Genomic DNA, 14645 nt, shown 5'->3' with positions numbered 1-14645 from the left:
ACATGAAGTGATATTTTTTTGCAATAAATTCTTTATAGATTCGTATAGATGCTAAGTTAGTATTTATTTGATGTCGCGAGGGTGGGGGGATTTCACAGGATTTAAAACAGATGCTTTGAGCATCGATTTATTAGATTGCCTATGGCAATTTAATTGTGATATTACATACTTGGTTCGGAGCTGCGGAGATGCACGCGATTTGCGACCACGTGATGTTATATAAACCGAAAATTGTAAGATTCACACTATAATATTATATGAAAGCACCAAAATCCGCTTTGTATCGTTGGCATTTATGATTCTTAATTATTTAATATTTCACGGTCTTTCCTGATAATTATTTATTTATTATTTGAAATTTATGTTTATATAATTTGAATTATTGATAAAATGATTAACTAAATTTGTTTGTTTCGTTTAACAATATTGAAAACTATTTTATCACTGAGTTACTTAAGATCCCCGACCGTTAACCTTTCAATTATGAGCATTAGTCTATTTTTTTTATTCCTTTCTTCTGGCTCATTTTTGTCCGTAATTATGCAAAGTACGATAGAGCGATGGAATGTAGGATAACAGTGCAACAGCTAGGGGTCCATTTCCATACTGTACACTAAATTAGAGACTACACCTCTCGTGTCCTTCTATAAGAAGGCCCTGTGCTTGGAAATGTACGCGCGCGAATACTATGTTGCAGTATGCATTGTGCATAATGGGTGAAAAGGGGAGAGAGCCGAGAGAGGCGGTGCCTGAACGAAGCGTCGCTGTCGTCGCGCGGCCGCTGATTGCATTGTGAGCAACATGGCCACCAGTTCGCGAGAAATCGTGATCGCGTATATGTCGGGCAACACTCATGTATGGACTTTCCTTAGCAGATCGTTAGATGTCGCCGTACGTGCTTTAAAATAACTGAGTCGAGTTTGCTTCTGCTTGACACTGTTCTCGTTAGTCTCGCGAGAATCGTAGGTTTGATATTTTGTATCGCCGACGGCATACAGTCATCGGCGGGGCGGGGGGAGCGGAGGGGATGGGATAGTGATCGAATATTGTGACATTGATTGAATCAGAAAGACGAAATAGCAATACTGCCGAATTTTCATATCGATACTGTATTATAGTGCATAGCGATAATCCATTAATCCTACATCGAAGCAATCGAACATCGTGATATCTTCATGCATGTAATTAATTCCTGCCAATTAAAACAATTGATTCGCTATAGAACTTTGAGGACACGAAGGCTTGGAGAAGTAGGATTGTGCGATTTATTCCTTTAGCAAAATTGATAGTCGTGATAGTATTAATGGTCAACACGGAGTGATTTTATCCTTGGGATTGTGAGTTCTTACTAAAAATTTTACTGAATTTCTAAGGAGAGATGTATATATACGTATTACTCATAAAAATTTTCGACTGGAATTTGTGATGTGCACCATTACCGTTAAGTGAATTGATTAGTGAAACGGCGTTCTAACCTTTCATTGTCGCGTTATTATAGCATTATGTTGAAAGTAGCCAATATCTACTATCGCAATCATTTGCTTTATTATTTCGTGAAAAATTTCTAAAAGAGTTCAACACGAAGATCTTTTGAACTCATTTATAGGAATAGACATTTCAGACGCTGTTTCACCCAAAGAGAGTGGAGCAGCCGCTCCCAACAGCCCATGCTCTCCTGCTGAAACAGACGCAGCGGCAGCAATAGTAGCGCCATCGAACGAGCAACAAGAGCAGCAAACACAGCAATCCTACCAACATCAAACGCAATACCAACAGCAACATATAGCTGGAAATATCGCAACCGCTGCATCGCACGTTGCTGAGGACAGTGGAGCTCCCTGTGAGATGCGGAGGACACCACCGCAAACTAAAGGTAAATTTCTTTTTTTCTGTTCGAATGAAATTACACAATTTGTGATATGCAATTATGTACTTTTCTTGTAAAGTAACTATGTGTTTTCTTTACATCAATTAATTTATTTTATTATTCTATGCATAAAAATATTAAGAGTTGATTGTCAAAAAATCAATAATTTATGCTATATTTTATATTTTCTATCAAAATAGGACAGAATAAAATATAAAATATCGTAAATTATTTATCATAAAAAATTATCTTTTAAAAGAAAAAAGAGGCTCAAGTATTATGTACTCTTCAAAAAATAACTATTGTGTAATTTCTTTTGAAAAATAAAACTCAAGTAGTATACGTATCTTTGTATTTTAATTCAAGAATTTTCCTATTCTAAGTGGTAGCTTTAATTCTTTAATTTAAAAAAAAATTAATATCACAAAATTATACCAATTAAAAAAAATTTATGTACGTTATATTATCTAAATCAATCCAAGTGATTTGTATTTTCGAATTTAAGAATAATTCTGTTTCAACCTAAATGATAGTATCTTTTTGTTTCCAAGTATCAGAAATATATATTATAAAAAACTTGACGCTGCTGTCTTAATATAATTATATGGATGTGATTATATGGATTTTCTCTAGGCGCTCTAGCGACACCAAGTTTTTTTATGTTAAATATTTTTGATATTTGGAAAATAAAGATATTATCTTGAATTAAAACATATTTATTTTTAAGTAGGATTACAAGAATATATATATATATCATTTGGATTGTGTTAGGCAATATAACATGCATAAATGTTATTTTAATTGATGCAATTTGTTATATTATTTTATTAAGAAAAATTGAAGCTATTATTACTTGGATTGGAAGAGAAAGACTCAAATGAGAAAACGAAGATATATATCACATTTGGGTTGTATATTTCAAAAACAAAAAAACATTATCCCTTCAATTTTTTACAAATATAGTTGTACAACAGTTATTTTTGAAGAGTGTGTACACTTGACGTCCATTTTATCTTTTCTTAAAAAAATGTAATTTTTTATGGTATGTGATTTGTTGTTAAACGTCTGAAAACATGGAAAATAGCTTAAAAATAGGCTTCTTCAAACAGTAAAATATCAGTTCTGGAGAAAATAATTGAAATAGAGAAAATCATAATGGATATGTTTTAGTTTTCGTAATCGATTTACCTAAAAACCTCAACTAAAATAACATTAAAAAATAAATATTTAAATAAATAGTATTTCAAATAAGTATTTTTATAAATATTATTTTGAACAAAATAATACTTACTTTATATTTATTAATGAATGAAAAATTATATTTTAGTTCTAATTATATAATGCAATATAGAATTTTTTAATACACACGGTACAATAATTAAGTTTTCGAACTAAAGTCATAAAAAATACACAAAAAAGATTGAACATATTTATTGATACCATATTCAACATAGTTTCCGGTCACTTTTGAACAACATTTACATCGTTACAACGAATCAAATGTTTGAGGAAATGCTTCTTCCCTATAATTGATCTCAATTTTCGTCATAATATGTTAGATTAATGATATTCTTAAATCTCGTCATTTTTATTGCAATTTTAAATTTAAGAAATAAAAAAGAATCAATTAACTAAACACAATGAAAATACCCTCATATTGTCAAAAAATCAGAAACAAATTTTTGATGAAATGAGAGAAATTCCTATGTTAGCTATCCGTCGTATTTGCCTGATTTAACGCTGATTGATTTTTTTTTATTTCCTAAATTAAAAATTACAATGAAATTTGGAAGATATTTGAGTCCAATTAATTATGACGAGAAAACTAAAAGCGATTCAGGAAGAAGCGTTTTCTCGGGCATTTGATTTGTGTACAAGTGTAAATATTGTTCGGAAGCGGGCGGTAACTATATTGAATAATGGAATTAATAAATATTTTTTTATCATTTTTTTGTGTATTTCTGGTCTCAATTCATTAGAACTTAATTGTCGTGATAATTCAATAAAGTAATTTATTTTTTGATAAAAAACCAAATTAATATAATAAAAAATTAGAAAAAAAAATTGAATGCTGTTTAATCAACAATAATCAAGCAATTTAATTAATTACATTCCATTGAGGAAGTTCAATTTCATACTTAAAACTTAAAACATTGTAAGCATCAAGCTCAATTTTCGTAATCGTATTTTTGTATTCACAAATATAATTAAATCCATTCTTTGAAAAATATCATCTCAGGAAGTAAAAGTAAAAAAATAAATGATGGAAGGATTTTTAAATAGAATTTTTTTTAAAGAAAAAGATTATTGAACGGTTTAAAAACAAATATAAATACTATAGTAATGTTGCAATAACCAGTATAAAAAATTCAATAAGTATTATGTATGGTACGTAAAAATGCAAATAACTTTTATTTGCTTTAAAAAAATATTTTGCATTTTGATGTACAGATAATAAATTTTCTCTGTTAATAGTAACTCAACTCATAATAATACAATTAATTTTATGTTATTTATTCACTTTTAATAAGAAAACATTCTTTAAATATATTTTTTAATGAATTCGACGAAGTGATAATATTAATCTGACAAAATAAAACAAATGTTCAGTGGGAACAAAAAATAGTATTGCACTATTATACTAATGAGCGCCGCGCTGCCGCGTGCCATGCAGGCACAGACTTGCACGACAGTTGAACATCTCAAATATTTGAACAATGCAACTAAAAAGATTGAATGTGTTACAAAAACAACGCTAGAAGTAAAGGACTATTATCTTAAAGGCATGTCTTCATAGTGTCGCTTGTCACTCATATTCAGCGACAAACAAGTCACGTATGTAATATCATATGCTGATTTCGATTGTCACTTATGTAAATGGATAGTAGCGATAAATGTTTGAATAACATAAATAATAATTTATATTAATAAAGTCTAAAATGTCTTATCAAGAAAGATATTACGAGTGGATTTATCAATCAAGTTGCTGCGATTGTGTACAATAAAAATGAAGAGGATCGACGGCATAGACTAGCAGCTGTATGCATCAGTGAATGTAAATTTAAAAATTATATATATATATATATATATAAAGGTTTTGAATTGATCCATTATTTGAGAAACGACTTGCAGTTCCATGTTCTGCGTATTATTTATGCACAAAATTTTAACCCACAAGATTACCGCGTAAAAGCGACGTCGCTAAAAGTTCGATTCAATCCAACATTTTTTGTCGCGGGCGACAAGAAAACACAAAATTCAATCACGTGACCACTCATCGCTGCGACAAGCAACACCATGAAATTGTACCTTTATATGTTTGCCTCTGGTTGCTAGTCTTTTCTGTTTACCACATTTATATTTATGAGATGTAACTAGCTATTATCTGATTAAACGTCACAGGAACTTTTTTCTTAAATTTAACAAATAGTTCGAATATAATTTCTGTCTCTGTCATTTATATTGATTAGATACAAAACATATGATATTGCAGTGCTTACTAATCACTTAACTTTCAGTTAATTTTTCATACCTAAATAATTCTCGCTATAATTGCAAGATTACTTTTTTCAGTGTACAAGGTATTAAAAAAAAGATGTACTTGGCAGATAGTAACAGAATACTATCTGTTCTCAAAATATGTAATTTTTGTTAAACACCCTATTTAAGAAACAATATTTGAATAAAAATGCTAACGGGTTTATGGTTTTCTCTGTGTCTTGATTCATTGTTAATGTCATGCTATTAATATCTGAATATTTATCAAGATTTTGAAGCTAAACATTATTATTCATATGTATGCGTGCGTGTGTAAATGCATGCGTGCGAAGTAATTTCATCTCGACTAAATATAATCTATTTTGAAATGAGACATGTGAAATATCTATAAAACTAAAAAAATTATTGCTCCTTTTGTTACTGTAAAGTTTACTATTATTAACAATATATATCTATTACGACCGTATATAAGTATTTCATACATAACGAATAAGGAAGGCCAATGCACAGTCATAGCAGGATCTTGGTGCTTCTATTATTTTTTTATGTGATTTTTACATACGTATCCTGCTAGCTTCGACGAAACTGCGTGCCGTTATTTCCAGATTCAACGCAACTCCTGATTGAAACAGGATCGTATTATCACGTATTAAATTGCTAATCAATTTAATAAGTACTTGATGCTCATTTGCATCTAATAAATTCTCCCTCTCCCGTGACGTCAAATAAATGTTAGCCTGCATTTATACGAACCATTCTCAACGAATCTGTAAAGAAATCTATTGCGAAAAAATATCACCTCATGTTCTCAGCCAGGAATCGAATCCGGATCTCCGCGTTTGCTGGACGGGCACCTTTAGTATATTATTATTATCTACCTTTAGTATATTATTATTAATTTTACTATTATTTGTTGAAGCAACTGACATTCCATTATTTATTAATTTGATCGCAATTGATTACTATAATATATTATTAATAAATTCCAATTTACTATCTTTTCGATTTTGACGTAGCCAACAAAGTTTTTATTTTGGGTGAGAGACCGTAGCAATAACAAAATCTTTAACTTTATTTAATTAGCATTATTTAATTATATTATAGAAGCGATTATTCAAATATTTTAGAAAATAGTCTTAACAGCTCATAATATTTTGATATTCGCATATTGTTTCGATATCTAATTCTTTAATATTTTAAAATTATTTTTTACATCAGAAATTCAGATAATGTGCCTCCAAAGAATATTTCTTTTTAGTCTTTTAAAATATTTAAACAATGTGCTATGAGGTCTATATATTTCTTATATTATTTTAAAAATTTAAGAAACAGTGAAATATAATATTTGAAATAAAGTATTTCAGAAATTTTCGATAATAATTCTTTAATTTTTAATAATTTTGTCATGCTGTCATGAAAAGAATTCCACCTTGTTTAAATATTATTTTTCTGTTATAAATAACAAAAGATAATATTTTCCATAAGATGAGTTATATTTAACTAATTTGTTTAGATCAGCAGTATATATATTAAACTGACAGCGAATTTAGTTGGACTCACTAGAATGCACTCATTGTCAGTATAGGTATATTAAAGCCGTTGTATTCTAATTTTAATAAGTAAAATATCTCAAATAATAAAATGCTCAATATATATTTTACTAAATAGTATAATAAAGTTATTAGTAGTACAATAAAGTGTATTAATACGTATAAGTGTATTAAGGATGAACACAACTGTTTTATCAATTGAACGTAATTATTTTCAGATCTTTCAATCTTTTTATTGATTTCACAAAATTATGAATTCTTTTCTAGAATTAAAATATTGATAATAATGGATCCCGACAACTACAATTGGATACAAAAAACGAAAAAAAAATTAGAAAATTATCGGCAATCAACTCGTGACAACATGTGCTGCGTATAAAAGTTTTAGACGTATGAGAGAAAAGTAATAACCGGGATTGCATGAAAGAATAATACTATGCTTTAGTATAAAAGAATGGTATATCTGAAAATATCATTGTATGCTCTCTAAAAGTGAATCAGTGGAATCATCACTGATTTTCAGTATACTTACAACTGATAAACGATGAGTGTAATTTCAATATTGTTTCAGTAATAATATACCTACTGATTGAAACAGTAAACATCATTGAAAGACTGTGAATTTCAGATCTCAATACTATTTGACAGTGAAATTCACTATCTGTGATTCATTGTTTAAATCAGCATATTATTACTGAAATAAAATATTGAAATCACTCACTGTTTATACTGTTGTAAGTACACTGAAAATCAGTGATAATTTCACTGATTCACTTTTAGAGAGTGTATGTGTACGACATTGATATATAGTAGCAGTAAACATCAACACATCAGCATAAACATTTACACACTACTACATCTATATCGCAAGTATATATATATATATATATATATATATATATATATATCAATATGCATAAATCATTGATAAAACAGCGACGTTTTGGATTTTAATCTTCTGTTTAGTATCTCCTTAAGAATTTTGCAGTTTAACCTGTTTCTATATTTATATTTATATTGTGATTTTAGTTTTATACTTGTATTTAAATACATCTTCATTTTGATTTGTATACAACTTTAACGTGCACTAATTGTAAGTACACAGTGCGTCCAATCAGATTCACTATACAGTATTGATGATTTTGGCAAAACAATAATTTTTAAATTGTTGATATCTCATTTTTATTTAAGGGAATAATTTCACTAATACAAAATTAAAGATTAATTTTATCATTATTTCTTATATTAATATAATAATTAAATGAAAAAATTACAGTTATTATACATGTTATTTTATATATTAAAATGTGTTTTTCATTTATTTTATTTAAATTTTTAACAATTAAAGTTTATTAATAATTACTTTCAATTGCCTACTTATAAGTTATAGCTCTAAATTCGTGTTTAGAATTATAAGGATTTATTCAATATATTATTATACCTAAAAATTTTTTTCCTAAATACAAACCATACTATTGTACAAATACAATATATTTCTAAAAGTTCTAAAAATTTCTAAAAGTGAATACTTGTTAAAATTTCAAATTCAACTATTATATGTTTAGATAGTATGTTTTTCTAGTTAAACAATATACAGGTACTTTTAAATTATTAAGTTCTAATATTAATCTGAAACTCGGGTTCTCCTATAGGTCTTCAGAGGTTTGCTAATTTCCTAATGATAAAATCCGTTATTAAATTATTTGCAACTTGAATTAATTGTTTCACGATAATAATATTTCTTTATATCTTGATGTTTCTTTGCAATAGGTTCACACATTAAATTTTTATAATCTAACATAATATTCTTAGTACCAAATTAGAATATAAAGTTTTCAAACGTAATAGAAAATTTATACGAAAGTTATACGAAAACTTTCTTTAATTAATTAACTGCATGTAATACATTTTGCTGTAATTATATTTTTATTGTTCATATTGTGTTTTTTTAATAATAATTTTCCATCTAGTATTATATAAGAGAAATTTTGTTAGCGTTTTGTTAGTGTTTTCAGCAGTTGTAGTTAATTCCTTCCATACTTATTTATTCTAATACTATACATATGACATATCTATAGTACTTGAAACGTTGGATACGACTGATGAATCATTGGATATAACTGATATCCAGATTCGTATTCAGCGACTTTCCAAACCTTAATTTATGGAAATAGAAATTTTTCTAGCTCCCTGTGCTTCAATAATTAAAGTTTGTTCTAAAAATTTGTTGACGACAGTTCATTCTAGTCCCGATTCTGGATCCGTCATCTTGAATTTTTAAAAAGGCCATTCGGCATCAAAAAATAGACATTTTAACGAAAATTTTAAGACCTTTTAAAGTATTTTATCTCAAAAATTGAAGTGGACAGGGGGTGGCCTTTTTGACATAATGCCCTATATGTATATATTATTACATACAATTCATACATATGTGTACGTATTCGTATATGTATGAGAGTCTGTAGTCTTAATTGCTATACTCATACATACAAGATGAGGGATTTATCTTGATACAATTTCTCGAAAAATACGCAAGATAAGAAAAAATGTTTCATACAAAAGTTATATGATATGAAGGAGAACAAATAATCTAAAATCAATTTTAATAAAAATCGATTTTTCAAAGTCATGGAAGTCCCTCTACTTTTTAAAATGGAATGATATGATTTTTTTTTAAATAATATGATTATAATCTATGTGATGTGATTATAACCTCTAATTATTCTAATTATTATTCTGTTTATAAAAGTGTTAAGATAAAGTTATCGAAAAATCAATACTTTATGAAATATTTAATAGTTTATATCATATTAATGCCATATTAATTTCGACATGAAATATGAAATATCTCGTAAAACTATTAATTTCTTGATAATTGTATCTTAATACTTTTATGTACAAGATAATAAGATGAATCGACTGATGTAAAGAAAACACAGTTGCTTTGCAAAAAAAATATGCAATTTTTACTCTTGAATGTGAAGAGAATATCTGTCGATGTGATTGATCATTTGACATTTCTTACTGCTTATGATATCGGCATACGACATATTGTATAACGGATGTGAAACCTTACTATAAAAAGTGTTAAAAGTGTTGACAACGAAATTTTGTCTTGCATGTCATTTCGTTATTATGTATAGTCACCGACTAAAAGATTGCAACACTTTTTATTTTGATGGATTTATTTTGCAATGCAGTTTTGCTTATGGAACGGTTGAACATAATTGGTTAGATCCATTGGTAGGAACCAATTGCTCGGTGAATAGACTATGTTCTGAAAATGATTAACAAAAAATGATTTATAAAAAAAGTGTTGCAACCTTTTAGCTGGTGATTATACTTAATTGTGAAAATGTGACTTGTACTCCCGTACTTACCAAATTCAAATAAAAGTCAAGTATATCAAGTAGGAAGTAAAAATGGATGAAAATATTATTTGAATTTTATACGTAAGAGCATATTTTTCACTCCTTTCAACAGTTGTCAAATCGTTTGTTTTCTTGCCTGGATCCCTATTCTGTACACGCTACCGATGATTGTCGGTGTCGTTGTCCAGCTTTTCTTATAATAAAAAATGCTGCGCAACGACACCGACAATCATCGGTAGCGTGTACAGAACAGGGACCTTGAATAGGCTCCACTTCACGTAAGTATCTTTTATAACTATTTACTACTCGGAGGGGGGGGGGATAATTCCGTCCATTTTTACAAGTTTTTTAAAGCGATCCTATTTTTCTATTTTATCTAAATTCTCTTTATTAAAAAATAGCATGCAAGAAACTTTTAGGTGACATTTCGCTTATGACTTCATGATTCCATTCTAATATGGCCGAGGTGACTAGTTAAGAACTTTAAAAATGTGAAAGTAGTTTTAAAATTGATAAAGGCATTATTGTGGGATTTTGATTTAATTGGGAAACTGTCTTGCAAACAATTATAGAATATAATATACAAGGTGTTTCTTAAAATTTATGGGACAAAAAAAACTTGGCGTTACTTACAATTAATAATGTTAAAACTTTTTTAAAACCGAGTTTTATTAGGGAGACCGGAAAGCAATGTCATTTCTGCGCATGTCGATATTCGTTTGTCATTTATCAGCTCATTGTGTACTTTTAAGATTAGATTGACTTGTTTACTCGTAAATAATTAAATCTTAAATTTTTTTTGCAATTTATGGTGAAATGGCCAATCAAATACCAGAAGAGGTGAGTTTCACAAGGGTAGTAACGCAACAGTTGCTACCAAAAACATTTGCGATGTGTATCCAAGTGCATTAGACGTTCGTAAATGCCAAAGGTGGTTTTCTAAGTTCAAATTTTGATCTTTCCATCTCCAGATATTTTGCTCAAAAACTAATTGATTTTTATCGATCCGGCATTGAAAATTTGCACACTAGATGGCAAAAGGTTGTTGATAACGAGGGTGATTACATCATTGATTAAAAATAAAAACTTGTTAAAAATTTATCTGAATTTAATGTAAAAAACTACATTACTTTCCGGTCCCTCTAATACGATAATTAAATTATTTTTAAAAAATTGGGATCAAGGAATGATAGGTTTCATATAAAAAAATCATTCTTTAATCAAGGAATCTGTGTTTGATGCGTCTTTTTTAAGGAGACAGGAGGATCCTTGACCGCCTGTAAAATAGACAACCAATCTATTTTTTTCAGCATTACGCGTGACGTCTAACAATATTAATACATGTTCATTGATTTAATTCCTGCTTTTTTGTTTTTTGTAAAAATAAAAATACAATATTTAGCTTAAATTGTTCCCAACATTTTACATTTTATATTGTATACGATTGTAATCAACTGTAACGTTTTTTAACTATATTTAGTAAAAACCGGATGATTAATGCGCAGATCGACATACCGGAACGATGCTTAATTAGAAATTACATTTTCGGAAAGTGACGTGTCGCGTCGGATCGGGTCGGTATCATTCTCTGCGGTGACTCCGAAGACGGAGACGTGGCGACACAGTCGCTCAAACGGCCGCGTAAGCGAACGGTCACGGCCGCTTCCTCTTCTCCGTATGTGCCCGCCTTCGTTGCACAGTGTAGCATAGCTAAGCAGTTAACCGCAACCGCGGCGCTGTGATACGTGTACCAGCGGCATTAATGCGACTGCAGTTCGTCGATTCAGAGATCCGTTTTTCTTTGCGCAATTAACTTCCTCTCGCGATAAATCGATCGACCACGTGGCTAAGCGCGTGTTTTCAACTTGACTCTTCTATGACTGTGCGCATCGTGCGTGTCGCATTGGTCCATGAACACGTAAACCAAAGGTAAATCTTGAACCGACATTCTCGCTTAATCGACGAAGACGATCAGAGAGAAAGAATGAGATACAAAGAGGCAGCGCGAGAGGAAGAGCGGCATCGAGAAATATAGGATACCTAAGGAAGGAAGGAGAGAGAGAGAGAGAAGAGTAATTGAAGAAAGAGAGGGAGGAGAAAGGAAGGAGGGAGAGAGGGAGAATGCTGACTAGCAAGTACGTGGAACACGTTTGCGTTCACTGGCTACGTTGTTCATCGACATCAATAGAGTGATCGTACTTCCGAAAAAAATCTAGCTCAACGACGAAGCGCCACCATTTTGTAATTTGTGGCAAGTACGAGTGTGTGCCTCGTACCCAACGATTGCCAATCGTTTATATGACGGAATTATATGGCAATCAAACATTGACTAATCAGTAGACAATTACGTGCTACGTCGATTTTTTTCGATGCTCATGTTTATTTTCGATGTTTAAAGTAATCGGAAATATTATTGGACTACAATTATTGGCACAAATAATGGATGATCAATTAATTAAAAAATGCATTTAACGTCGCTAATAAATTTAAATTAATTGACTCGGTGACTATTAAATCTGTGACTGTGACTCGATCTTTATGTGTTGAAATAGTGTGATTCTCTGATGAAGTACTTCTCTTCAAATTTGGAAATCAAAAGAAAAAATAGGAATATGAAATGTGTTTTTTACATAGAAAAAATTATGTATTAATAGCTAATTAATAGAAGACTAATTTAACTCTTTGTAGACAGGTATTTTCTTTTGGGATCATTTATTTTTATTTTGTAAATTACTCGATTTTCATGAAACTTGATCTATGAGATGATTTGATAATGCTTCATTCGAATCTGAGATTAAAAATAAATTTAAAATGGATTTATTATGACTGACAATTTTTTAAAAATAATTTAATTATCGTAAAACTCGGTTTTAAGAAAGTTTTAACATTATTAATTGTAAGTAACGTCAAGTTTTTTTTATTTGAAGCTTATCAGTGCTACACAAACAATTAGAATTAAATATAATCGATTTTCAAAGAGGTTCATGCATTTTAGGCGATTTGAGAACCACGCGAGAAACGTTGGATTTTTTTCTTACCCTTACCACCTTTTTTTTTACTAAATTTTACTTACTGAATTCGAAAATTGTAGTTAAAATTAGCCTAGTATCTGGGAAATATTTTTTTTCATATTTTAAACAGAAAAAAGCAACGGTTGATTTTATCACTTTGTTGAATCATATCTACGAGTTTTTCTTTGTTTTTATAAAAATATGTCTCAATATTACCTAAGTCCTCATCGTTTTTTATCAAGGCTTAAGAATCTGAAAGAAGAAGAAAGAATAAATCTTAAGTTACGTATATACACTCAACAGCAAAATTAAAGGATCACCTATTCTGATCGCTAAAAATAGGATAATTTCAAGAGAGTGTAACTTCGTAAAAATCGTAAAGAACGATCGTAAAAGAATGATTAAAAAAGCATTTTAGAACTTAAAGTCTCTACTTTTGAAATTCATAATTCATTAAATGACTTACTGATTCTTCACGAAGCTACACGGATGCAAATAAAGATGCATCAAATCTAAAAATTTTTTGCTAAATTTGCGAAGTTCCATGGAGTGAGATAAAAATCGTATACAAATGTGATTTACAACGTTCGAAAGCGTAATTCTTTACCTTTAATTTGCGCACTGGATTAGCATTGTGTGATTTTTTTTTTGACCGAGTTATTCAATACGAAATTAAAAATAGTTCTTTTTATTTCAATGTTGAGTAACTCGGTGAAAAAAAAAATCGCATAATACTCAACGAGTGCGCAAAGGTAAAGATTCACGCTTTCGAACGCTATATAAGTCGCATTTGTATACGATTTTTATTTTACTCTATGAAATTTCGCAAAGTTCATAAGAATGATCTGTCAAATATCAAAATTTTCTCTAAACTTTGCAAGGTTTCATAATCCGAAATCTCATTAAATTGCACATAAATGTAGTTTACAGTTTTTGAAAGCGTGAATTTTTAGCTTTAATTTGCGCATTCGTTGAGTATTATGCGATTTTTTTTCATCGAGTTACTCATTGAAGTAAAAATGGTCCTTATGTTTCAACATTGAAAACTCGGTGATAAAAAATCGCAAAATCCTCAACGAGTGCGCAAATTAAAGATAAAGATATACACTTTCAAATGCTGTAAATTGCATTTGTGTGCGATTTTTTAATTTATGTCGAAGAACCTTGCAAAATTTGTAACAAAGTGTGTTACATTTTTATTTAGCTCAAAAAGCCTTGTATTATTTGTTTATGTAATCCGATGCACGCGAGTTACTCATTTTGTACATATGAGCTACAGAACTTTTATATCAATGAAATGTTTACGTCAGGTGACAACTGTACAACCCAAAAAAAGTAATTTTGTAAT

The 14645-nt window shown here is 29.6% G+C and overlaps 1 protein-coding gene across 1 annotated transcript in view; it reads left to right on the top strand.

Annotated features, from left to right (window-relative positions):
* The window catches only part of LOC105451695 (probable serine/threonine-protein kinase mkcC), a 48611-nt gene that overhangs the window by 18863 nt on the left and 15103 nt on the right, over positions 1 to 14645 (top strand). The window contains exon 3 of the mRNA XM_011692304.1: positions 1562 to 1873. Within this exon, the coding sequence (XP_011690606.1) occupies positions 1562 to 1873 (312 nt within the window). The remainder of the gene's footprint in view (positions 1 to 1561; positions 1874 to 14645) is intronic.

The sequence above is a fragment of the Wasmannia auropunctata genome, unplaced genomic scaffold, assembly GCF_000956235.1.
Source record: "Wasmannia auropunctata unplaced genomic scaffold, wasmannia.A_1.0 LD336047.1, whole genome shotgun sequence".
NCBI classification, from domain to species: Eukaryota; Metazoa; Arthropoda; class Insecta; order Hymenoptera; family Formicidae; genus Wasmannia; species Wasmannia auropunctata.
The sequence above is the reverse complement of the archived record's forward strand: the minus strand, read 5'-3'. Positions and strand labels throughout refer to the sequence as shown.